The sequence below is a fragment of the Peromyscus maniculatus genome, chromosome 1 (genome assembly GCF_049852395.1).
Source record: "Peromyscus maniculatus bairdii isolate BWxNUB_F1_BW_parent chromosome 1, HU_Pman_BW_mat_3.1, whole genome shotgun sequence".
Classification (NCBI taxonomy): Eukaryota; Metazoa; Chordata; class Mammalia; order Rodentia; family Cricetidae; genus Peromyscus; species Peromyscus maniculatus.
In genome coordinates, this window is record NC_134852.1 from 156,087,387 (window position 1) to 156,107,384 (window position 19,998).

General features: G+C 51.0%; 1 protein-coding gene and 1 long non-coding RNA gene across 5 annotated transcripts in view; one reads left to right on the forward strand and one right to left on the reverse strand.

The window, feature by feature from the left end:
* Positions 1 to 17,233, forward strand: part of Cpt1a (carnitine palmitoyltransferase 1A) — a 63,082-nt gene extending 45,849 nt beyond the window's left edge. For 2 of the 4 annotated variants that reach the window (XM_006980493.4, XM_076556335.1), the window contains exons 11-19: positions 537 to 725; positions 1,377 to 1,482; positions 5,306 to 5,422; positions 8,641 to 8,805; positions 9,814 to 9,948; positions 11,360 to 11,512; positions 13,778 to 13,891; positions 14,188 to 14,280; positions 15,240 to 17,233. In XM_006980493.4, the coding sequence (XP_006980555.1) occupies positions 537 to 725; positions 1,377 to 1,482; positions 5,306 to 5,422; positions 8,641 to 8,805; positions 9,814 to 9,948; positions 11,360 to 11,512; positions 13,778 to 13,891; positions 14,188 to 14,280; positions 15,240 to 15,326 (1,159 nt within the window). In that variant the 3' untranslated portion in view covers positions 15,327 to 17,233. Of the gene's footprint in view, positions 1 to 536; positions 726 to 1,376; positions 1,483 to 5,305; positions 5,423 to 8,481; positions 8,571 to 8,640; positions 8,806 to 9,813; positions 9,949 to 10,854; positions 11,035 to 11,359; positions 11,513 to 13,777; positions 13,892 to 14,187; positions 14,281 to 15,239 lie in introns of those variants that run through there. The other 2 variants (XM_076556338.1, XM_076556340.1) reach the window with 2 other exon arrangements.
* LOC121821296 (uncharacterized) lies at positions 168 to 15,263 on the reverse strand. Its single transcript, XR_006062026.2, has 4 exons — positions 15,050 to 15,263; positions 5,452 to 5,651; positions 1,858 to 2,023; positions 168 to 1,596 (listed from the first exon to the last, which is right to left on the reverse strand). It is a non-coding gene; the product is annotated as an uncharacterized LOC121821296 (long non-coding RNA).
* Positions 17,234 to 19,998: the final 2,765 nt, after the last annotated feature.

Genomic DNA, 19,998 nt, shown 5'->3' on the forward strand with positions numbered 1-19,998 from the left:
ATGGGTCTAAGGTGCTGAAGACATCAGTGGACTCAGGCTTGAGAGAGGCTCAGGGCAGAGCCTGGCTCCGGGGCCAGGTCCTTTGGCGTTTGTTGTGGCTTCTGCTGGGGGGTGTTTGGGGCAGGGAAGGGTGCCCCTCCCTGGTAGCTGCAGAAACAGGCTGGACTGCATTCTGAGTGTTTATTGATTTAATCCAAATCCCATGCCCAGTCAAGTGTGTGTGTGCACTTGCATGCTCCCGCACACACAATTAGGGCATTGTTCCTCAGGCACTCGCCATCCCCATTGATTTTGGAGACAGGGTCTCTCACCAGCCTGGAGCATGCCAGTTTGGGTGGCCTGGCTAGCCAGTGAGCCCTGAGGAGCCTGACTTTCTCCTCAGACCTGGGATTGGGAGCATGTCCCACCACACCTGGCTCTTTTGTGAGGGCTCGGGGTGAAATCGGGTGCTCGTGCTAACAAGCGAGCACTGTTGTCCACTGAGCCGTCTGCCCACCCAGGGCGGCCGTCTCTAGATGCGCTTCCTTCTTCCGCAGAGTGCCCTGGGCAAAGTGTCGGCAGACCTATTTTGCACGTGGGAAAAATAAGCAGTCCCTGGATGCGGTGGAAAAGGCAGCGTTCTTTGTGACTCTGGACGAATCGGAGCAGGGTTACAGGAAGGAGGACCCGGAGGCATCCATAGACAGCTACGCCAAGTCTCTGCTGCATGGCAAATGTTTTGACAGGTACCGCCTCCCTTTAATCTCCAAGGTTGATGGGGGCTGTGGGAGATGTTCCTGGGTGTGCTTTGGAGCAACCTCCTGGAGTCTGACCCCACCCCAAGGGTTGGTCTCTGAAGGGATGAGCATCAAAACACAACCCTGCTTCCCTCCACCCACAGCCCAGGCCCGATGGATTTGTGGTCCCTTCCTTTGCCTGCCCCATCACGTCTCTTAACTGTGGGTCACTGGGCTCCCAGCAGAAAGGGGCACACAGGGCAGAGGGGGGTCAGTCCCAGGAGCGAGCGCTGGCCTTGGTTGTGGTTGTGCAGCTGCTGTGGTCCTGCCCTCCCGGATCCCCTTTCCAGAGTGGCAAAGTGAGGAGGAGGAGGAGGTGCCTCCGGGCCTGGCTGGAGAGGCCATGTGCCAGTCCCAGGGTTACGGTAGTCTGCACTGCTCTGGTCCCAGGACACACAGGTTGCGTTTTATCTCTGGTAGAAGAAGATATGAATGACTCTGTGTCCGGTGTGTCCCTCTATTATCGCCTTGCTGGGGTGTAGAAACCTGGAGAACTGTCAGGGGTGGGGGGAAGCCATTGGTCGATGCAGAAAGACACACGGCTTTGGGGCTTGGGTGTTGATGCAGCCCTGGAGACCCTGATGGCGTTTTCTTCTGTAGGTGGTTTGACAAGTCCCTCACGTTTGTTGTCTTCAAAAACAGCAAGATAGGAATGAACGCAGAGCACTCCTGGGCGGACGCGCCCATTGTGGGCCATCTGTGGGAGGTGAGCCACGCCGTTCTTACCTATGGCTGGATGTGGAAGGTGCTCTGGGAAACCCACCCAGACCCGCCTGAACTTGGCTGTATTTGTCTCCTCCTCTGGTCCATGACCAAATACCTGATAGGAAGGAAGGAGAGATTTCTTTTAGCTTAGGCTTTGAGAGGCCATACCCCGTGTGGCAGTGGCGTGTGGGGGCTGCGTGCTCACTTCCCAGTACACCAGGAAGCAGACACCAGACAGGAAGCAGGGCCCTGGCTGTGGACCTCAAGGCCTGCTCCCAGTAACGCACTCCTCCTACTAAAGTTCATAACACCCAAAATAGCACCGCCAGCTGGGGACCAGGTGTTAAAACACTCCAGCCTGTGGGGGACTTCTTACATTCACACCACAGCACAGCGTCCTTCACTGGTGTTGGTGCCACACAGGGAGTTAAAGGCATTTGAGCCTTGGTTTCCTGTAACTTAGGTTCCTTGAGTATAGGCACATGTGATGTCTCGTGATGCAGCCGAAGTCACACTGTGGTTCTCAGCTCACGCAGCTTGATCTGAAATAATAAACTTATTGCTAGACTTCCTGGTTTCCCCATTTACCCTAGTTTGAGGGCAAACAGAAAGGTGCATATTAAAATCTGGCTGTGTGAGGGGGGAGGGGGGTTGCCCGGGATAAAACCCAGGACCTCACACACGCTAGGCAGTGCACTCCACACCAAGGCAACAACCCCAGCCGTTATTTTAGAAACCAGGTCTCACTAAATCAAACATGTTAGACTCGAACTCACTCTGTTGCCAGGTTGGCCTCAGACCTGGAATCCTCCTGCCTCAACCTGTTGAGTATCAGAGATTATAGGCAGTACCACCAGGTCTGGTTTAAAGTCTTAGCTTATAAAATGGTGATGTGCCAGTGGCCAGAGAGACACTAGCAGGGCAAAGCACTTGCCATGAAGGCCTGATGATCTGAGTTCAATCCCTGAAGCCACATGAAGGTAGAAGGGGAATGCCTCGTGTGTGCACTCACACACATCAGAATAATAAAATTACGAATTAAGTTAAAAAATTTAAGGTGATGTATCTTACTGAAAACTTATTTTGTGTGTGTGTGGTGGGGGGGGGCGGTTAGACAGGGTTTCTCTGTATATCAACAGCCCTAACTATCCTGGAACTCACTATGTAGACCAGGCTGGCCTCAAACTCACAGAGATCCTCCTGTCTCTGCCTCCCAAGTACTGGGATTAAAAGTGTGCACTGGGCTGGAGAGATGGCTTAGAGGTTAAGAGCTCCTCTTCCAGAGCTCATGAGTTCAATTTCCAGCAATTACATGGTGGCTCATAAACATCTGTAATGAGATCTGGTGCCATCTTCTGGCCTGCATGGATGCAGGTGGAACACTTTATACATAATTAAAAAAAAAATCTTAAAAAAAAATAAGAGGGAAAATATGGCTTAGATCTTTCAGGCCTCAAACTCTGTGAGTTTGAGGCCAGCCTGGTCTACAGAGTGAGTTCCAGGACAGCCAAGGCTACACCGAGAAATCCTGTCTCAAGGCGGGGGAAAAAGTGTGTGCCAGCTTTTTAAAACACGTTTTAATGATTTATTTATTGTTATTTTATGTGTATTGGTGTTTTGCCTAAATGTATGTCTGTGTGAGGGTGCCAGGTCTCCTGGAACGAGAGTTACAGGCAATGTGAGCTGTAGGTGGATGCTAGGAATTGAACCTATGTCCTTTGGAAGAGCAGCCAGAGCTCTTAACCTCTGAGCCATCCCTCCAGCCCCAACTGAAAACATTTAATTACTAAAATAACCTAAAATTACTTTAAGACTTAAAGACCACCAGATCTCTGCCCCTCCTTTCTCCCAACCCAGCTTTCAGAAATACAGAGTTGGGTGTGGGGACATGTGACTGTCACCCTAGTACCCAGGAGGCTGAGGCAGGAGGATCAGGAGCTTGAGGACAGCTTGAACTACAAAACAAAACCCTTCTCAAAACGGAGAGGCAAAGAGAAAGCAAAGGAGAACGTCCTTCTGCTTCTCAGTCAGGCTCTGTGTTCCAGAAATCAGAAACACTTTAAATGCTAACACAACTCTCCACAAAGTTTAAAGTTTTGGAAGATTTTAGATTTCAGACGAGGGATGCTCTCTTCCTTCCTCTCTCCAGGGTCTCACCATTTAACCTAGGTCAAATTCCAATTCAGGGCAATCCTCCTGCCTCAGCCTCCAGAGTGCTCCTGGGAGCACAGTTGCACGCTGCCACACCCAAAAGTGCTGTGCCTGGGATTTCTTTTCTTGTGGTGCAAAATCAACTGCAGAGTACATGCCGTGAGCTCTGCCCTCTCTCTGGAGGGGAGAAATCTTCTTTAGGACTAGCTGACCCGACTCCCCTCCCCCACTTCCCCGAAGCATACCCCCCTCCCACGAGGTTAGCGGCACCTGTCTCACCTTCTCTCATCTCTCAGATGCTCTGACCTCTGCTTGGAGTCTTGGCAAAGTTCCAGGTGCTGCTGATTCAGCAACGGACGCTTTCCCACATGGAAAAGGAGAACCAGGCACTGGGAGCTTTAAGACACCAGTGCAGTTCTAACACACAGACTCCAAATGGTGACGCGCAAGGGCTTATGTCCCTGCCAGGCCCTGAGCTGATGCCAGCAGAAATGTGGACTTGGTCAGCCCAGATGTACATATGTGCAGATGCCTCATCTCCATTGGCCCCCAGACACTGCAGCTCACACACATTCTCCTGGGAAGCTCTGCACAGCCCAGTAGTATAGGCCAGCACATCCCAGGGACTTTGCACATAACACTTGCAGAGAGTTGTTGCTGGCTGTCGAAGGTCTGTGGGGCCCAGGCAGCTTGCAACACACAGATCACAGTTGTCAAGGGTAAACATAAGAGGACAAATGGTGGCACATGCCTATAATTCCAGCACCTAAGAGGCTGAGACAGGAGGATTACTGAAAACTTGGGTAATCAGGGCCACATAGTAAAACAGACAACACAAAAATCCAAAAGCATGGAAAAAGAAGAGAAGTCTGTTAAGATATCCACCCGGTCTGCCTGAGTCTAAGGTTTATTGTGTGCGTATGCGTACAGTACGTGCAGCAACCAAAAAGGCAGATCCCTAGGAGCCGGAGTTAGAGGTGACTGTGAGCTGGGAACCAATCCCCAAACTCCTGTCAGAGCAGCACGCAGCAACCCGACTCTTATCAGCTGAGTCATCTCCAGCCCCTCGGCTAATATTGTAAAGTAAGTCTGATCAAGATAAGGTTAAGGAGGTGAAGCCTTAGGCCAAGGATACAAGTGGAATCAGTGTTTAGTTTTCTGTCCACTGGATGGAATGATGGGGCCTCTTAAATGGAGCCCAGGTGCCTGGGAGAGTGCTGGGGACCTGGCTTTCATCCTGGAGGCTGTCTCACGTTGCCACGGGGCTGATTCTGAGATGTGAAGCCTGGTAGAGGCAGACACAGCTGAGGCAGCATCCTGGGAAAGCCTGCACTTCTCTGGTATTACAGAGGACACAGAAAGGCTGTGCAGGTGGACACCGGAGATGCAGAGGATGTGACCTGCAGTGAGGTTGGAGCCGTTTTACCCTCCCTGACCTCTAGAAACCACACATCCACTGTCTGAGAGCTTCCCAGTCCCTGCCCTTTGGGGTTTTTAAGGTGTGTGTGTGTGTGTGTGTGTTTTGAACTGAAATGGGCACCCACCACCCAGCTGGTGGGCACTGGGGAGGGTGCTGCCCTCACTCCCAAGACTGGTCCCAGATGTGTTCTGTGCTGAGCATGGAGGAGACATTGTGCTCATTAGAGTTTTCATTCTCTCTTCTTTCTCCTCAGTATGTCATGGCCACCGACGTCTTCCAGCTGGGCTACACAGAGGATGGACATTGTAGAGGAGACACCAACCCCAGTATTCCCAAACCCACCAGGCTCCAGTGGGATATCCCAGGAGAGGTAAGCCTGCTGATCTAGAGCATCCTCACCTGGGTCGGAAGGCTATTTTCCCATGATGTTCCTGAAGTGGTCCCAAGCTCTGTTGACAGGCAAGCGCTCTTCCCAACAGAGGGAAAGCTGTTTGCCCAGAGCTGGAGAAGGGGCCTGGGCTGCGGAGGGAAATGGGGCTTCAGTTTTCAGCTCTCGGTTGAGATTTCAGCTATGAAGTCACTGAGCTTCTGCAAATTCCCTGCAAATAAGGATAAAAACATAAATCATAGCTGGGTAGTGGTGGTACATGCCCTTTAATCCCGGCACTCAGGAGGCAGAGGCAGGCAGATCCCTGTGAGTCTGAGGGCAGCCTGGTCTACTAAGCGAGTTCCAAGACAGCCAGAGTTACACAGAGAAACCCTGTTTTGAAAAGCAAACAAAAAAACCTAAGTCATGTTGACTTGAAATCCTCTAAGTGGTTTTTTAAATTTTTACTTTTTTGAAACAGAATCTCATGTAGCCCAGGCTAGACTGTAGCTTGCTCTGTACCTGAGGGCAACCTTGATCCTCTACTGGGATGACAGGTGTTCACCACACCATGGTTTCCTGGTTCTGGTGATGGCACCCAGGGCTTCATGCAAGCTAGGCAAGCTCTCTACCTAATGAGCTACATCCTCCCGCTGCCAGATGGATAATTTATAATATTTAAAACTTAAAACATTCACTTGGGAGGCAGAGGCAGGTGGATCTCTGTGAGTTTGAGGCCAGCCTGGGCTACCAAGTGAGTTCCAGGAAAGGCGCAAAGCTACACAGAGAAACCCTGTCTCAACCCCCCCCCCTCCAAAAAAAACACATTATTTTCTCCCCATAGATATTTTGGGGCTGTGTTAGGGTGGCTTACTTCTGTCATCCCTGCCCCTGTGGCTGAGGCAGGAGAACCACTATCACCTTGTCTCAAAAAGCAACAAGATTCAGAACTGCAGTTTACATGTGTGAGATTTTAGAAGCATAAATAATATTATTTTTAAAGGACAATAAAGAGATTTTTTTTATAGAAGTCCTGGGAAGAAGGGAGGGTAGAGTTGGATCATCCCAGCCTGTAGGAATTTCTGGAGCCTGAGAAGTACTCTCTCATGTGGTAAAGTTCTAGACCCAGTGCTCTCAGGTCCCAGGGCAGTATGGGATCCATGGAGAAACCTGACCTTGGGGCCGGGGCTGACCAATCACAGGGTCTCCCCAACACACCTTACGTTACAGCAGTGTTGGGTTCTCGGCAGAACTGAGAGGGTGATGTGGGTATTTCCTGGGTGTCACATAGCCAGCCCTGCTCAGCATCCCTAGCAGAGTGGTCTGCCTGTGAAGCGTCCTGGCTAATCACCAGATTCCTGTTTACACTGGGTTATCTGGGTGGCATAGGTTGTGTAGGCTTGGACAGTCATGTGTGTCCTGTGTCTGCTGTCACAGCATCAGACAGCGGTCACTGCTTTAAACACCCCGTGGCCTCCCCCTGCCGCCACCCCCCTCCTAGCCCCTGGCAAACACTGATCCCTTTAAAAAGTAATATTATTTATGCTTCTAGAATTTCACACATGTAAACAATATATTTTGATTATTTCCAATCCTCCAACTCCCCCTGGGTCCTCCCTGACACATCTTCCTCCCAACCTCATGGCCTCTTTTAAATTTTTACTTTTTAATTATATGGGTCTATGCCCTTGTGGGTTATGTGTGTGTGTGTGAGGTGCCCTTGGAGGCCAGAAGAGTCAGATCCTCCGGAGCTGGAGTCACAAGTAGCTGTGAGTCACCTGATACGGATGCTGAACTCGGGTCCTCTGCAAGAGCAGTACACACTCTAACTGCTGAGCCACCGCTCCAGATTCTCTATAAAATAATAATAACAGCAGCCCAGAGTCCACTAGTGCTCCCCGTGTGCTCGTGGGTGTGGGCTGGACGCCAGAGCAGGGAACCTCCCATTGGCCTCACCCCTAAAGAGAAAGGACAGTTCCACTCCCAGCAGCCAAGAAGTCCTCAGCGCGAGGTGGGGCCTCACGAGCCCCTCGCCCATCCATGCTAGCGTGTTAACCGGCTTGCGTGTGTGCAGGCGGCCGCAGCTGCTGTGAGTTCATGAGCACAGCCGTCCTGTCGAGTCCAGAAGATGCTTTCATGCCCCCTTCTATGGAACATCTTCCTCAAAATGAGCTTGCTTTGTGCAACGGACCCACAGCTGGAGCTACCTTCAGTGTCTGTTGGGAGAAGTCTGTCCCTGGGGAGACACAGAGTCTGCCCCTCAAAGACCCCAGTGGCAAATCAAAGTATGGTCCCACCAAAGTCGGAGTTTATTAGGCTTGCTCATGGAGCCTGGGTGAAGGTTGCTTCCAGGAGCGTGTGGCCCCAAGAGCAGCTGTGCCAGAAGAAGATCTGACTCACCATGGATGATGGCTCCCCCATTGCCCTATAGATGGAGTTCTACTTTCTGGTACCCTTCCGTCACCCACGTAGTCTAGCATCTTCCAAGGGGACAAAGGCCACTTATGGTTGGGGCAGAATCACATACAAATGGCTACAAGGAATGTGAGGGTACACTGGCTATGACATCTGTCACCTAAGTGATCTCCAGTGTTAATTCTTCTGATCTGGCTGGCTAGGCAGGTGTCCCCTTCCTTCATTACTCTTCCTTGTTAGTCCCTCCTGAAGCTGCTGTCAAAGAAAACCTTATCCTTAAAGAGCAGGGCCATCGTCCTATCAGAGGCAGAGAGTAGCTGCCCTCTCTAGACCCTCCGAACAAGGACCTGGGCGTGGGGGAGGGGCCGCCTCGGCAGTTTCTTCCACGCAGCCCTAGCTGCTGGGATGGTGTTGCCTGCCGCGTTTGAAGGACTGTTCTGCTGAACTCTGGGACAGTCTCAAGGGCAGCAGGAGCTGTGGCTCCTGACTGGGTCTCCCCAGGAGTGAGGCAGAGATGCTGTGCCTTTGCCTCACTGGGGCTTCCAGGTGGCCTTTCCAGAAAAATCCCAGAGAAGGTGAAATGCACATCTGCAAACTTGGTCCTGCCGGGCTTGCCCGCTGAGCAGGACCTGCTTCTTTCTCCACAGTGTCAGGAGGTCATCGAGGCCTCCCTGAGCAGGGCCTGCTTCTTTCTCCACAGTGTCAGGAGGTCATCGAGGCTTCCCTGAGCAGGGCCTGCTTCTTTCTCCACAGTGTCAGGAGGCCATCGAGGCTTCCCTGAGCAGCGCCTGCTTCTTTCTCCACAGTGTCAGGAGGTCATTGAGGCTTCCCTGAGCAGCGCCACTCTCCTGGCAAATGATGTGGACCTGCATTCCTTCCCATTCGACACCTTTGGCAAAGGGTTGATCAAGAAGTGCCGGACGAGCCCCGATGCCTTCATCCAGCTGGCGCTGCAGCTGGCACATTACAAGGTAAGAGGGGAGCTGGGCTCACCGTGGGCACTTTGGGGTCCTACACACACGCATCTGGGCCGTTTCCCTAGTGGGCAGAGGGGGTATGAAGCCTAGCATGGAGGGCAGCTGATACCAAGCATCAGCCCAGTAGGTCTCTGAGGTCCTGAGGTGTGGAATGTCACACTGAAGATCACCCTTGGTTTACATCCCTCTCAGGTAGTAGCTTCCATCCTAGACAAGAGTTTGAGACATACACAAATGAACAGTTAAACTTTATAATAGGGGCTGGAGGGATGGGCCAGCCTTTGCAGAGGATCCATTCAGTTGTCGGCAGCCCCGCCTGCAGACTCCCCTTGCTTCAGCAGCTGTTGGTACCTCCCATCCCGCCTTCCACAGGTGGCCCTTCTGTCCCATCCTGAAAACGGGCTTTTCTCTTAGGGACTTCTTTCTGCATCTGCCAGCTCCCAGGGCTACCGTCTCGTCCATGGCCACACTGATTGAACTCCTCTTCATCCCCCTGGTCCTGCCCTCCTGCCCCTGTCCTCCCCTGTGTCTCTCAGATCTTCTCATGGCCATGACCTTGCTGTGTGCCTTGTCCTAAGCGTATTCACAAGCATTCACATCAGCTTGGAGGGCTTTCGTCGGGGTGTGGATGTGGATGGCCTTAGTCGTATCTAGGAACAGAAACCAGGACCATCCAGGGGGCTGGAGAGATGGCTTGACAGTTTAGAGCACTGGCTTTTCTTCCAGAGGACTTGGGTTCAATTTCTAGCACTCACATGGCAACTCACAATCATCTGTAACTCCAGTCCTCGGGGATCTAATGCCCTCTTCTGGCCTCTGGACGCCAGGCACATACATGTTGCTCAGATGTACATGCAGGCACAACACCCATACACATACAGTTAAATTTTAAATAAAGGGGGACAGACTCCCAGCTCCCCCAGCCTCATTCCAGGCCACTTCTCCCTGTGGATGTAGATGGTCACTCCAGCCTGTCAGCCTTGAGCTGTGTTTCCTTCCTAGGACATGGGAAAGTTCTGCCTCACGTACGAAGCCTCCATGACGCGGCTCTTCCGAGAGGGTAGGACAGAGACCGTACGCTCCTGCACCACAGAGTCCTGCAACTTCGTGATGGCCATGATGGACCCCACGAAAACGGTAAGGCTGTGGTGGCAGGGCACGGTACGGTGCATGCTTTCCCGGAAGACCCTAGAACGCTGGTCCTGAGGCCCCCTGCCCTTCCATATGCATCCCTCTGCCCTCTACCCCTCCACTCACACCTCCTCCCCCTGCTCCTCTCCCCCAGCTCCTCATGCTTTTTCCTTTGCAAAGGAACAGAAAGCATGAAGAAGTTCAGGAGGGACACATACAGAGTGTTGTCCACTGAGCTTTTGGGAAGGAGATTATGTGGACTGAGAACGTTCACGTGAGAGTGAGCATAGCCTAGGAACAGGAAGCACGACACCGTCACTGGTGTCAGTGGACTTTGGCCCTGGGGTCTTCTGAGCCCGTTGCTCGCTCTACCAGACAAAGCTGGGACTTCCTGTGCTCTGCCTCGTAGGAGCCCTGTAGTAGCCTTGTGAAGGGTAGACTCGGGTGAATTCAGTTCACTGTTGGCCCCAGCTTGCACATGGCCACATGCAGATCTGTGCCCAGGTCCCCAAGCCCCCGATAGGTGCTTACCACCAACAGACAATAGGCTGCAAGAGCCCCGACTAGGGCTCTCTTTCCTCTAGGAAAAAAAAAATGGCAAGTGGCTCCATCTGTCACTAGACTCCTCAATATGCTCCTGCGAGGCCGGGTCTGTCATAGCAGGGTCAGTGCCTCGACATACCTCCAAATAAAGGGCACATGGTGCTCAGATGATGTTCTACTGTCCAGAAGAACCCAAAGCAGCCTGTGTGTGTATGTGTTTGTGGTGTGTGGGTGTGCGTATATGGATGTGTATGTGTGGTGAGTGTGAATGGAGGCCAGAAGTCACTGTTGGTGTCTTTCTCCTTATTCTGCACCTTGTATTTTGAGACAAGGTCTCTCACTGAGTCTGGAGCTTGCTCTTTTGGCTAGACTGACTGGTCAGCAAGGCCCGAGGAACGAGCTTGGGTCCCCATGCGTCTGTGCAGCAAGCACCTGTTTTCAGTTTCCCGAAGCATTCCATTCGGATCATATGGAGACCCTCACAGTACTGTTTCAGCAGAATTGCCAAGGAGGGTTAGTACTCATCTTCTGTGACAAAATCAACTGAGGGACAGCTGGGCTAGAGCTCCAGGTTTAACAAGAACTCTCGCAGCTTGAGAGGTCCACATTTGGCTAGTTCACAGGGCTGTGTTCACAGCAGACACCCCCCCACCCACACACACACACAGGATGCCTCTCCAACAACCAGCCTGCCCCAGCAGCCCTTCTTGAGGCAAGAATCTAGGAAGGGATAGTGGGCCGGTGGGGCCCTGTGAAGACACTTGGTCATGAAACCCTGGCACATCCCCACAGCCTTCTGCAGACCACTGAAGAGAAAGTGGCCCGGGGCACAACAGAACCGTGCAAAGCATGCCCTTGTCCTGTTGACCCTTAGGCGGAGCAGAGGCTCAAGCTGTTCAAGATAGCTTGTGAGAAGCACCAGCACCTATACCGCCTCGCCATGACGGGCGCCGGCATCGACCGCCACCTCTTCTGCCTCTACGTGGTGTCCAAGTATCTCGCAGTTGACTCCCCCTTCCTGAAGGAGGTAAGCCGCCTGCCCCAGGCTGCACACTCAGCCTGCTTGTTGGGAACACATCTTAGTGCTCCAGCCTTGCACATCAGCATGGAGGAGAAGGCAATAGGCCTGTGGAGATGCAACCTGCAGCTTCGGTACCATGCTTCTTCAGCAGCTCGGAAAGGCTGGCGTGGGCCCCCCTGACAGCAACAGCAGGAGCTGAGTGCTGGTAAAACATGGGAAGGGATTAGGAAGAGATGAGCACTGAGTATCTGTCACCTTTGTTCTGTGTGTGTGAACCTGTGTGCACTCACGTGAGCAAGCGTACGCACACATGTGGGTGGCACAGGAGGACCATAGACATCTTCCGTCGTCATCCTCCACCTTAGTCCCTTGAGAACTGAACCTCCAGGGTCAGCCCTCCATTTTTTTTTTTTTTTTTTGGCAAGACTGGCAGTCAGCAATGCCCTATAGTACTGTTTGCACCCACACCCAGCACTGGGGATGCTGGCATTGGTACTGCTCCATTTTGACGTTTCTCCCGTGGATGCTGGGGGTCCAAACTCGGGTCTTCCTGCTTGTGCAGAAAACATTCTTACCCACTGAGCCATTTTCCCAGCCCTTCATTTTTGTTCTTTTTTTAAATGATTTTGTGTGTATGGCTGTTTTACCTGCATGTATGGCTGTGTACCATGCTTGGTGTTTATGGAGGGCATCAGGTCCCCTGGAACTGGAGTTACACATGGTTGCAAGCTGCCACGTGAGTGCTGAGAACAGAGGACTTCTGGAAAAGCAGCCAGTGCTCTTAACCTCTGAGCCCATCTCTCCAGTCATCTTTTTTTGGGGGTTGAAACAGGGTCTCACTATGTAGCCCTGGCTACCCTGGAACTCACTCTGTAGACCAGGCTGCCCTCAGACTCACAGAGATCCACTTGCCTCTGCCTCCCACGTACTGGCATTAAAGGTATATACTACCATGCCTGGCTTCATCTTTGATCTTAATATTTGTGAGTTTAAAAACATGTAAAGTTTAAGATAGTGTCACCATATTGGCCAAGCTGTTCTCAAATTCTTGTGTTCAAATGATTCTCCTGCCTCAGCAACCTAAGATAGCCAGGACTAAAATCATGTGCCACTACATCCAGATTTCTAAAACCTAAGTTTTTTTGTTGTTGGGATTGTTTTTTGGGGTTGTTGGGTTTTTGTTGTTGTTGTTGTTGTTGTTGTGAAACAAAGTCTCTATGGCCTCAAACACACCACATAGCCGAGGTAGCCTTGAACTGCAACCTCCCTCCACCGCCGAAGTGTTCAGCCTGGCTTTCCTGTCTTCTTGAGACAGGATCTCACTTTGTTGTCTAGGCTAGCCTTAACTAGCAATCTTCTTGCCTCTGCCTCCCAAATGCTGGGAGTACAGTTACACATCACCATACTGGCTTTTAACGGTGGCCGAATATAGTAACTAGCTTTAAAAATCCGTGAAAATGTAGAGGTGGCTCTTAGAGACTGTCCCAGACCCCGCTGACTGTCTGTCCTCCACCTCCTAAGTGAGCGGTGGTTTGGGCAAGGGGAGGCCCTCCTGCTCACACACTTGAATCTTTGTTCAGCCCTTGGGGTCTTTTCCTTGTCTCCCTGTTGGGGGTCCTCAGGCTGCTGTCATAAAACACTCAGACCACTTGCCACTTGGGGAGGGATGGAGTTATCTGGCTTACACTTCCAGGTCACAGCATCCCTGAGGGAAGTCGGGGCTGGAACGTAAGCAGGAACTCAAAGCAGAGACCATGGAAGAACGCTCCTTGCTGGCTGTGCACAGGCTCACATTTGGTTAACTTTCTTTAAAAATATTTTTTTACATGTATTAGTGTTTTGCCTGTATGTATATATGTATGTGCATCACGTGTGTGCAGTGCCCAGAGGGATGTCTGGAGTAATAGATGGTTGTGAACCACCATGTGGGTGCTAGCAATCAAACCCGGGTCCTCTGCAGGAACAAGTGCTCTTAACCACTGAGCCACCTCTCCAGCTCTGTCCAGCTAGCTTCCTTATACTAGGACACCCTGTCCAGGGAACAGAGCCACCTACAGTGAGCTGGGCCTTCCTGCTTCACTTAGGACAACTTAAACCACAGACACGTTCACAAGCCAAGCTGACACAATTACTCAGTTGAGAATATTTTATGTGCCACCCGCGCCCTGCCCAACCAGGTGATTCTCAGCCGTGTCCAGCTGATAGGCAATGCTCACTAGGAGGAGAGAGGGGTGGGAAAGTGTCATTTGGCTATGTCTTGCTTTGTCACAGGTTTTGTCTGAACCGTGGAGGTTATCCACAAGCCAGACTCCTCAGCAGCAGGTGGAGCTGTTTGACTTTGAGAAGCACCCCGACTATGTGTCCTGTGGAGGTGGCTTTGGACCAGTAAGTATAGCCAGGCCTGCCCACTAACTTCAAGCCCAGCCCACTGTCCTCAGGCTGTCCTTGAACCCCTCACTACATATCCAGCCTGTCCTTGAACCCCTCACTGCATATCCAGCCTGTCCTTGAACCCCTCACTGCATATCCAGCCTGGCCTTGAACCCGCTGCTTCAGCCTCTCCAGTGCTGGGATTCCAGTGGTGAGGCCCCACTGCTGCCCAGTTTTATATTGAGAACAGGAAGTCCCCATACACATGACCTCATTTCCTAGTGATGAAAATGACCTTTCTCTCTCTGTAGGTTGCTGATGATGGCTATGGTGTTTCGTACATTATTGTGGGAGAGAATTTCATCCACTTCCACATTTCTTCCAAGTTCTCTAGCCCTCAGACAGTGAGTATATTGGGAACTCCTTTTTCCAGAAATGGGGTAATTTCCTTTTTGGAGGGAGCACATCATTAACAGAAACATTAATTCAGGTTTATTAGCTTAGGTATTTTCACATAGATCAATTTTACTCATTTGAAAGACATATGTTTATTTCATTTACCTACCTTTGCTGGTAGCAGTGGTCTTAAGTGTGTGTGTATGTGTCTGTGTGTGTTTCTGCCATTCTATTTTAAACAACTCTGTAAACAAGTTCTGGCCTCACATGAACTTGGTGCTGTCTGAGGACCAGAGGGATGTCTGGAGTAATAGATGGTTGTGAACCACCATGTGGGTACTAGCAATCAAACCCGGGTCCTCTGCAGGAACAAGTGCTCTTAACCACTGAGCCCCCCTGGATTCATTCTTTCTCTCTCTCTCTCTCTCTCTCTCTCTCTCTCTCTCTCTCTCTCTCTCTCTCTCTCTCTCTCTCTGTGTGTGTGTGTGTGTGTGTGTGTGTGTGTGTGTGTGTGTGTATGTGTATGTGTGTGTGTGTGTGCATGTACACACGCACATGTGCACACATGGGTGCAGGGAGCACTCAGTAACTATCCTATCAGTCTCTTTATTCCCTGGAGACCGGGTCTCTCTCTGGACTTGGAGCTCAGTTTGGGCCTAGGCTGTTTGACTAGCAGGTTTTCAGAAATCTTGCTGCCTCTGCCCCCATCCCCAGCTGGGTTAGAGGTAGGTCAGGCCATGCTTGGTTTTTATGTGGGTGCTGGGGATTCAAACTCACGTCCTCAGGTTTGCACAAGCATTTTGTCCACTGAACCATCTCCCCAGCTCCTTTCATTTGGCTTTTGAAGACAGTCTTGCTATAGCCCAGGATGGGCTTGAACTTGATGCAGTCCATGCTCCTGCCTCATCCTCTCAGTTGCTGGGGTTTGCCTGGCTGCTGATGTGGTGTTCTGCTCTGTTTCCTTCAGGACTCACACCGCTTTGGGAAGCACCTGAAACAAGCCATGATGGACATTATCACCTTGTTTGGCCTCTCCATCAATTCTAAAAAGTAACCCTCCTGAGGCACGTGGAAGGAAAACGGACTCTTGTGATACAAACCAAATGAATAGGTGTCGCTCCTGATCGTAGGACAGGCAGAAAATTGCTCTTCTAAAACTCAGTTTTCCTTCCAGAAGGTTTACCGTCTGTCTCCCTAGAACAACAGTGGGCTCCACCGTGTGAAGTGCCACCCTGCGACATCCAGGGATGCCCTGGCTCCAGGAATATTGGGCACAGTCCCCTGAAGTCTTTTGAGTCAGCTCCTACTGGATGAAGGGATTCGAATGCTGGTGAATTCCTGGGTTATTGGGGTTGTAGCTTCACACGTGTTGGAGGTGACAAGACTTCCTTGGGGTAACCTATAAATACCTGGGACTGGAGGGTGCCTGACTCCACCCAGGCAGTGCAAATGTCCCCTTGTGCAGAGAGTCTTCGGAGCCAGCGGAGGTAACAGCTGTCGCTAACACACACGTAATGCACTAATGGAATGCCTGGGCTGGGGTTAAGGTTCTGCTGTGGGTGCCCGGCGTCATTCCTGAGGGAGTCCGCATCTGAATCTCCACATTCCCAGGAAACACCATTTGCTCAGTGTCGCCATCCTCACGGGTCTCCAAAGCCCAGTGCCTTAAAGACGGAAGCCCCTTGGGAAGTGGGGCATTAGGAAGACTTACCTGTCAAGTCTTTGGGGGGATATGTGAGGGTGTTGCTTCCCCTCACGGTTGCCTACATAGGGAAGTAAGCACTTCCCCCTCCCCCCAGAAGACCAGGCCCCTGGTGAAGGCAGTGATGCTGGAGTCTCATTGCCAGTTCCATTAAGCAACAGAACAACAGGCATGTGTCAGCAGGGGGGCGGGACTTGGTAGTCAAAGGCTCCATAGCTGGAGGCCAGCTGGAGGGTGTGGCTTGCTGTGCTTGACAGCTGGTGGTCACTGAGTCGGGCACAGAACTGACACAGGCAGCCTCACAGGCAGCAGGAGACGAACAGCCTGGACATCAATGGAATTACCTTCTAGTCCCACCCAGTCAGAGAGGAGGCCTGCTCTCAGTTCCATAGAAGACGAGGTCATTTTGGTGACAGACTCAGGGGTCTCAAGTGATGGGTGCTTTGTACCTAAATGCCATCCCTCAATGGGAGTGCCTTTCTTGAAAGCGCCTGACGGACCACAAGGCAATCCCACACCAAGTCTGTGTGGTATTATGTAAATTTAAGCATAATGGATCCCCCCCCCCCCATTGCCATCCTGTCCTGACAAGCTTAGCTATCGGTGTTTTCAATCGTGTATTTATTTTTCTGACCACTTCAGTGTGCCCTCCGGCCTGGCTCAATCCCTGCCCCTGTGCTCACACTAGCACGAGAGTGAGGGCGGGGTGACCAGAGTGCCGAGAGGCGCCGGCTGGGCAGCTTATGCATGTCTTATGCATATACATGTACAAATTTTGTAATCTAAAATGATCACACCTGAAAGGGCCAAAGATTTGTTTCCTCTTAAAAACAAGAAAACAAAAGGCAACATAAATGCAAGAGCAGACACAAACCTAAGTCAGAGCCACCTGAGGGTCGCTGTTCATGACCACTGACCAACCTGGGTTACCCCGAGGAGCCCCGCTAGTGCCCAAGCGTCACATTCCTCTCTCTCGGGTTTCCAGTGTCCTTGCTGTTCCTGAGCAGTTACCAATGCAATTCCATACTCCTTACAAGGCGGAAGGGTGGGCTTTCACTGTGTGTGTCAAAAGGAGGAGGTAAGACTATTATGTATTTAATTTAATGTTGAACAAAACGTAGTCTTACTGTAGCTGGTTTGAATTCGGTATCCTAATCTGTCCATTGCCTGTAAATACCATATGCTGTCTGGATATAAATCTTAGAAATGCATGTGTGAATGAACGTAGCTGACCATTAATAAAACATTAATCCCATCTACGACAGCATTTGTCCCATCTCCTTCGTCATACTAATCACTGGGGGTTATATGACGTGTCCTGGCTTCTGAGCCAGCAGTGTGGGGGACAGCACTGTTCATGCACTTGACTGAGGAGCAGCGTGCAGTGGAGCCCGCCTGCTGTCACATTCTCCACCCACTCCTTTGTGAGTGCCTGGCGCCACAGCAGGTGCTTAGTAAACGCATGTTACATGAATGATGGATGTGTTTCCTTTTCTCGGAACGTGTAATTGTGTGCCTGTGTGGCATATGCTCATGTGTGTACAGCTGTGTAGGTACATGCAGAGGCCAAAGGCGTCCTCCTCCATCACTCTCTGCCTCCTTCCTTTGAGACAGGGAACCTGGGCTTGCATTTCTTGGCTATGCAAGCAGCCAGCAAAGCCCCTGCAGTCCTGACTCTGCCCCGCCTCGGTGATGGGGTTACAGGCGAGCACACCTGGTCTTCATGTTGTCTGTGGTTTGCCTCCTGAGCCATCTCTCAGTCCAACACTGAGTTTCCTCCACAGGCTTTCCTGAACATCTGCTGTAGGCACTGAGAATGCAGATCCGACTCCCCACCACCAGTTCTGGGTGTCAGCTCCAGTCCAAGACAGCCAACTGGAGAACGAAGTATTGTAACTCCAGTGAAGGCTGGGAATGATGGCATGAACCCTGAATCCCAGTACTAGGAAGGGGAAGGTAGGAAGATCATACATGGATTTGAGGCCAACCTAGGTTACATAGTGAGTTCCAGACTATCCTGGTCTCATAAAATTAAACAACATGGAGCTGGACATGGATCATCAGTTAAGGGCACTTGCTGCTCTTGCAAGGGACCTGGGTCAATGCCCAGCACTCATATGGTAACATACAACCACCCATAACTCCAGTTCCAGGGAATCTGATAGCCTCTTCTGACCTCCACCAACACCAGGCATGCACATAATACACAGACATACATGCTGGCAAAACACTCATACACATTAGAACTTAAATCTTAGAATATTATTTAAAAAAAAAAAAGCAAGAGCTCCAAGAGGCATTTGTGAAGAGTGGAAGCTGGTAGAAGACCCAGCTGGGAGTGGATTGGAGCTAAGACCAACAAGAATAACAAAACAAGACAGAGCCAGCTTTGACCAACCCACTAGAGACAGCATCAGGCACAGAATTACCAGGCATGGTCTGACCAGCTTGGTGACACACCAGCATCTGTGTGTATCTGGTGGGTAGGTGTCTAAGACTCCTTACCATGCTCTTGGGTGGATTTTGGCTTAGTGCAACAGGATTCCCTGGCCTGTCCCCTACAGTGATGTGCTTATTCCAGCTGTGGAACATGTGTTCATAGACAGCAGGAGAAGGTTGGAGATAGGAAGCATCGTGACAGGACAGTCTAGTGGACAAGAGGATGTCAGCCTTGTCTCCCATTTAAACATTTAGTGGGAGGCTTGCTGAATAGGGGGCTCTCCTCATTTTAACTGGAAGAAGCTGCCAGAACACTGTGTAGAATGCTTCCCATGGATGTGGGAATGGAGAAGTTGCAAAGAAATTCTTGCTGCTAAATTGAGGATATGGCTCAGTCTACAGAGTACTTACCTAGCATGCAAGAAGTCCTGAGTTCAATTCCCATACCGAATAAGCTGGGCATAGTGGTGCACACCTATGATCCTAACACTCAGTAGGTGAAGGTAAGAAAATAAGTTCAAGATCAAACTTGGAGTACATAGTAAGTTCAAGGCCAGCCTAGGAAGGAAGGGAAGGAAGGGAGGGAGGGAGGGGAGGGAGGGAGGGAGGAAGGAAGGAAGGAAGGAAGGAAGGAAGGAAGGAAGGAAGGAAGGAGAAAGAATTTAATTGAGATCAGTAGCGTACAATTGTAATCCCAGCACTCAGGAAGGCTGAGGCAGAAGGACTACTTCAAGTAGGAAAGCAACCCGGACTAAATAGTACCGGGCCAACCAGAGCCACACAACAAGACCCTGTCTCAGAAAAACTAAAACGGCTGATGAGAAGGTCCAGTGGGTATAAAGGCTTGCTGCCAAGCCTGACAACCTGAGTTTGACCCCTGTCTAAGGGCTTCTGTTGTGGTGACGAAACACCATGACCAAAAACGCAAGTTGGGGAGAAAGGGTTTATTCAGCTTACACTTCAGCATTGCTGTTCATCACTGAAGGAAGTCAGGGCAGGAAATGAAACAGGGCAGGTTCCTGGAGGCAGGAGCTGATGCAGAGGCCATGGAGGGAAGCTGCTTACTGGCTGGCCTCCCATGGCTTGCTCAGCCCACCTTCTTATAGAACCCAGGACCAGCAGCCTAGGGATGGCACCACCTACCATGGGCTGGGCCTTCCCCCATTGATCACTAATTGAGAAAATGCCTTACAGCTGGATCTCATCGTGGTATTTCCTCAACTGAGGCTCCTTCCTCTGATGAATCTACCTGGTGTCAAGTTGACACAAAAAAAAAACAGCCAAGGCCAGGCGGTGGTGGTGCACACCTCTAATCCCAGCATTTGAGAGGCAGAGCCAGGCAGATCCCTATGAGTTCGAGGCCAGCCTGGTCTATAGAGCAAGATCCAGGACAGGCACCAAAGCTACACAGAAACCCTGTCTCGAAAAACCCAAAACAAAACAAAAAACAAACAAACAAACAAACAAACAAACAAACAAAAACCAGCCAATACAATCTCAGAATCCACACAGTAGAAGGTGAGAATCATCTCTCCACTCTGGAAAGTTTTCCTCTCCTTCAGACTCATGCCATGCTGTATCCACA